The 6000-nt window shown below is 41.6% G+C and overlaps 1 protein-coding gene across 3 annotated transcripts in view; it reads left to right on the top strand.

Moving 5' to 3' along the window:
* The first annotated feature begins 569 nt into the window (after positions 1 to 569).
* Positions 570 to 6000, top strand: part of SNX16 (sorting nexin 16) — a 35731-nt gene continuing 30300 nt past the window's right edge. The window contains exons 1-3 of one of the 3 annotated variants that reach the window (XM_081214317.1): positions 570 to 744; positions 2479 to 2726; positions 2814 to 2953. In XM_081214317.1, the coding sequence (XP_081070443.1) occupies positions 2579 to 2726; positions 2814 to 2953 (288 nt within the window). In that variant the 5' untranslated portion in view covers positions 570 to 744; positions 2479 to 2578. Of the gene's footprint in view, positions 745 to 917; positions 971 to 2478; positions 2954 to 6000 lie in introns of those variants that run through there. The other 2 variants (XM_081214315.1, XM_081214316.1) reach the window with 2 other exon arrangements.

Below are 6000 nucleotides of genomic sequence, written 5' to 3'. Positions count from 1 at the left end.
AAGCCTAATACCATATTATTTGAGATAAAATTGCTCTTGAGATAGTAAAAACAAAACAAAACAAAAAAACCCACCACTAACACACTGAAGAATTTCAGCAGTTCTCTGCCACTGAGGAGTTCTGAATTATGTAGGACGAATAGGCTGTAGCGGAGCATTCTATCTTCTCACTCAGAATCAACTGTCATCCCTTGAAGCGCTGTTAACTCTGTAACTAATCTGTAACCTAGTAGAACCAGCCCAAACTGGTGATGACTACAAGTCCCATGATGCAGAGCAGAAAGCCCCGTCCAATGTTGGCCGCAGTGCCTCCCGGGAATTGCAGTCTTCTCATCACCTGTTGGGCAAACTAGGTACCGTAGTCTCCATTTCTCAAAAGTTAACTTATAAAAATAAAGCTGTGGAAAAGAAGGTGAAATTCTTACCACAAAAGTAGTTTCAACCTAGGTGCCAGAGACCCCTAGCCCCGCAACTCCGGCTTGTGCCTCTGGGGGCCGGCGCCCTTGGCGTGACGTCACTTCCTGGAGCGGCGGCCCCGCCCAGCCCCGCCCTCCACCTCGCCGGGATCCTGGGCCCTGTGGCCCGGGCGGAGGCGGGCAGAGGCAGGGAGCGGCTGTTTTCTGGAAGGGGGGTCACGTGAGGCCTCTCGGTGTGGTGGGTGGAGACGGAAAGCTGCGGTTAAGGAGGGTCGGATTTAACCGTCCCAGGGAAGCGCGCTCGAGCTGGATCGCGGAACGGGCTAAGGTAGGGACTGGGCAGCGGGCGCTGTCCTGGGCGCTCGTGCAGTGACACCTGCGCCCCCGCGGTTGGCTGGCGGCGGGCCGGCTCCTCAGGAGGGTGGGCGTACGCGGCAGGAGCTCCAGGCCAACCTCAGGCCACCGCCAACTCCGCCGGGCGTCTGGGAGGCGCTGGCTGCGCACCGGGCGGCGGAGGCGGGACCGCCTTGGGGCCCCAAGGAGACCCGGGAGCGGTGAGTCTTGCCATCCACCAAGCCGAAGACCCTTGGCCTGATCAGACACCGACCAGACACTCCTGGGGTCGAGCTGAGCCCGGGCTTCTGCACTTTGCTCTCGCCACCGACTTCTCTCGCCCACCGTGTTGCTCAGGCTCGGGACACTTCACCTGCCCTTGGTTTTCCAGAGTAGCACTGAGATGTTCGTCCTCAGAGCATGTCGATGCCAAGGCAAAAGTGGAGACACTCTTAATGAGCCCAGTACGTTTTTCTAACGTTTGGGTAGCGCTCACGTTTTTGCAAGGTCAATGACTGTATTTGTCTGAGCGCCCCCCGCGCCAGCCCTGCGGCCTCAGGTATTCATTCGAATGACTGGAGGCGGGGCGAGCGACCTTACAGGCGGTGAGGAGGTTGAGATTTCAGACTTTTATTTACTTCTTTTTGGGGAGGCCATCTGGCGGAACCGAGGAGCGGTGAATCAGCAGCTCAAGTTTCCTGAATCTTTGATGATGGGGAAGGTAGCCCAGAGCCACGTGCTGGGTTAAAATTTTTATTTCAGCATCTGTCAGTCTGAGCGGCTTGTTTCCTACCTTTCTCACCAGTAGGGTTGCGTAGATGTAATTGGATAGACAGACCTCTTGTTATGTGCCATTTCCCTGGTCTGTAGTTATCGCCATTTCTTAGTTTATTCGTTAACAACTTAGTGGTAAAGCTTTTTTCTTTGTATTATTACAAAATTATTCTGAGGCAAGATAAACTCGTCCTTTTGACAACAGAGCTTACCGAGTATAGTTTTGAAGATTGGTTACATACCTGCACTTTATGGCGTAGCAGAATTAGTGATGATCTAGAAACTGAAGAATATTTAAAGTTTTATTCATTTAATCTTTTTGGATATATGTTTAATGTTCTTTGGGGTTTATTTGATTAATGTAATTTGACTAAGTTTTTTTTAATCCATTTGATCCTGGGTTTAATAAACCGTTGCTTTAAGAACTGTTATTATTTATCTTACAAGGTGTCTAAGCTTCTGGCTCACTATCATTACTCAGGGTAATTGTTCAGTTTCACTAATTAAATCAGAAGGAAATATGAATAATTATTTTCCCTTTCTTTCCTTCCCTTTACCCTTCCCTTCCTGTACTGTATTTAGTAGTGTCAGGATCATAAGCAGAGAATAAAGTTTCCGGACGGTCTTTATCACTTTTCCTCTTTGCAACTCATATAGTTGAGATCAGGTTACAATGGACGTTATAGAAATCCATCACGAAGAAATAAAGTGGGTAAAAAAAGGATCAAGCTCAAGAAAAAGGGTGTGAATACTTCTGCTCTCCTTACCTTAAAAATGGGAGTTCTTAGAGATGACATTTTGGGATTAAAGGAAGAGGTTTGGGACATGTTTTCATTCCAAATAAAGTAATAGAGTGTCACGAAATTAAAAGAAATGGATATGAGCATTTTGGGGTTTTTTTGGATAATGCTCCCGATTAAAGACTAATCTTTCAATATGTTCTTCTCATTTTTAGGTAGTGAATTCCTAAGAAGAAAATAATGGATTGCATATTACTTATTCTCTAATTGTTTGAACTCAGAAGTGTGCAGGTTTGTTGCAAAAGCCAAAAGAAGATGGCAACTCCTTATGTCCCAGTTCCCATGCCAATAGGGAACTCTGCTTCCAGTTTTGCAACCAACAGAAACCAAAGAAGTTCTTCTTTTGGGAGTATCTCAACAAGCTCAAACTCTTCCAAAGGCCAGTTAGAAGACTCAAATATGGGTAATTTTAAACAGACAAGTGTACCTGATCAAATGGAAAGCACTTCATCTGTCTGTAGCAGTCCCCTCATTAGGACTAAATTTACAGGTGCAGATTCTTCCATTGAGTATTCTGCCAGACCAAGAGAAAGTGAAGAACAAAATCCTGAAACAGTGAATTTGGAAGATAGACCTTCTACACCTATTATCCTGGGTTATGAGGTGATGGAAGAAAGAGCTAAATTTACTGTGAGTATTGACTTCTGCTGTACATCAGTAGAAGATGAAAAATTGATTAACCTGTGTTCTAAATTTGTGTTAAGTGATGTTAGCCTCTACTTGTAACTTCTTGAACATAAAATTCAAATGGTTTATAACCCTTAAGTTGTCATGCCGTAGTGAACTTTTGCTTTACTTGAACGAATTTTCACAAACCAGTCACAGCTGTGAAACTAGCACACAAATCAAGAACAGACCATTACAACAGCCTAAAAGCCTCACCCCATGCTCTCTTTCAGTCAATGCCCACTCTCCTATTAGCCTAGATTAATTTTGCCTATTTTTGTACTTTATGTAAGTGGAATTTATGGAGTATGTACTCTTGGGTATGGTCTCTTCAGCATATGTTTGTAAGATTCATCCTCGATTTTGCATGTAGTTGTAGGCAGCTCATTTTTATTACTGATGCTCTTCCTTTATGTGAATATACTACAATTTATCCATTCTACTGTTAAGGAGCATTTAGATAATTTCCAGTCTGGGACTCTTACAAATACTACTGCTGTGAACCTTTTAGTACTTATCACTCAGTAAACACATGTACTCATTTCTTTTTGATAGCTCCCTAGGAGTAAAATTGCTGGATCATCTGCCCAGCTTTAGAAGATACTGATGAACAATGTACCAGAGTGGTTGTACTAAGTTATACTCCTTTAAGTAGTGTATGAGAGTTCCAGTTACTCCACATCTTCCCAACATGTGGTATTTTTCTGTCTTTTACATTTTAGCTATTCTAGTGGGTAGAGTGATACCATATTGTGGGTTTAATTTGCATTTAATACTTTTTTTTGGCCATTTGGGTATTGTCTTCTGAAGTGTCTGTTCAAGACCTTTGTTCATTTTTCTTTTGGAAAGACTTTTCCACTTTGATTTGTAGTTTTCTATGCATTTTGGGCATAAGTCCTTTTTCAGAACGTGTATTGTGACTATCATCTCTCACTCTGTGGTTTGCCTTTGTTAATGGTGCATTTGATAATCAAGAATTCTTAGTTTTAATATAGTCCAGTATATTAAATTTCTTTAATGGTTAGCACTTTTTAAATTCTGCCTCAGGCTTCCCTGGTGGCTCAGTGATTAAAAAAACGCCTGCCAATGCTGGGGACACGGGTTCGAGCCCTGGTCCGGGAAGATCCCACATGCAGCAGAACAGCTAAATCCGTGCACCACAACTACTGAGCCTGCGCTCTAAAGCCCACATGCCACAACTACTGAGCCTGCAAGCCACAACTACTGAAGCCCGTGCACCTAGAGCCCGTGCTCCGCAAAAAGAGAAGCCACCGCAATGAGAAGCCCACACACCACAACGAAGAGTAGCCCCCACTCGCCACAACTAGGGAAAGCCCACACACTAGCAGCGAAGACCCAACACAGCCAAAAATAAATAAATAAATAAATAAAATTTATTAATAAAATAAAATCTGCCTCCTCTTGGGTTAAAAATATGTTGTCCTATGTTTTCTTCTAAAAGCTTTATTGTTGGACCTTTGACAGTTAGATCTGTAAACCATCTGGAATTGCTTTTTGTCCGTGGTGTGAGGTCAGGGTCAAGACACATTTTTTTTCTCCCTAAAGTCAAATTTTTATTGAAAAGACAACTCTTTCTCCTCTGCATTTACTCTGTTGCCTACGTCATAAGTCAGGTGACCATAAATGTATGGGTCTGATTCTGTGTTCCATTTTTCCCTGCTTTACCAATTCCACACTGTCTTGATTACTAAAGCCTGATGATAGTCTTGACATCTGGTAACTTAATTACTCTAACTTTTCTGTTCCTCTTCAGGATTGTCTTGGCCCTTTGCATTGGGATTGTATTGAATCTATCTAGGGAGAACTGACATATTTACTGTACTAAGTCTTTGAATCTATGAACCTAACCCATTTATTTAAGTCTTTAACTTCTTTTAATAATATTTTGTAGTTTTCAAGGAAGACGTCATACATATTTTGGTAAGATTTATTTCTGGGTATGGATGTCGTTTGAGGTTCTAGACATAATGTTTTCTATTTGTTCTTTGCTAGTTTATATATTTTGGTCTCATATGTTATTATATATTTATGCATCCAGTGACCTTGCTAAATTAAATTCATTTATAAACTTGTTCTTTCAAACTGTTTTTTCTCTTGGATTTTCTTGAAGTAATGATTTCCTATTTATTTCAACATTTCATGCTGTAAATTTATGATAGTATGGAAGGACCACCAAGAAAAAAAATATCGAAATAATTTATGAAGAGGCAGTCTTTAGAGTTCAAATATTGTAAGACTGATGATATGATGGGAAATCTGCATGGACCTGACTTTTTTGCAAGTGATTTTTGGAAGTTATAATAAATTGGTGGCTCATTTCCTTACATTGACCTACCTTCCATACGAAGGAACGAGCATTCATTGAGGTGACGTGTGAAAAGTTCATAGGCAGATTTAAGGCAGTGATATATAAACTCTTTCAAGACAATACAGAGGAAGAAATAAGTGGCAAATATGAAATTAGTCATAGTCATTTATTTATTAATTTGACATTTTTGGAGTACCTGTTATGTGCCAGGCCCTCTTCCAGGTAATGTTGGGACAGCAGCTCAACTGAGTGAATGAAAGATAGATAAGTATTTTTTTTTTTAATGCTAGTATGTCACATGGTGATAAGTGTTATAGGGAGGAATAAAAGAGGGGAAGGAAATAGACAGTTTCTTGAAACTAGAGTTGCAATTTAAATAGTGTTGTCAGTCATGGCCTCACAGAAAAGATGTTAGCACTAAGATGTTAGCATGGGATATCTTGGGGGGAAAGCTTTCCAGACAGGTGGCATAACTGCCAAGACCCTTGTGGCTGACAGGAGAATAAGCAATGGGAAGAGATGTACGAACTGAGGTAACAGGTAAAGGCGGGTGAGTGTGACACCCAGATCAAGTAGAGTACATAGCCTTTATAAGACCTTTAGATTTTACTCTGCATGAGATGGGAATCTTGAAAATGTTTTAAAAGGAAAAGTCAGATGATCTGACTTAGTTTTTTTAAAG

Source organism: Mesoplodon bidens (genome assembly GCF_964165515.1).
Source record: "Mesoplodon bidens genome assembly, chromosome: 16".
Classification (NCBI taxonomy): domain Eukaryota; kingdom Metazoa; phylum Chordata; class Mammalia; order Artiodactyla; family Ziphiidae; genus Mesoplodon; species Mesoplodon bidens.
This window is presented reverse-complemented; position numbering and strand designations above follow the sequence as displayed.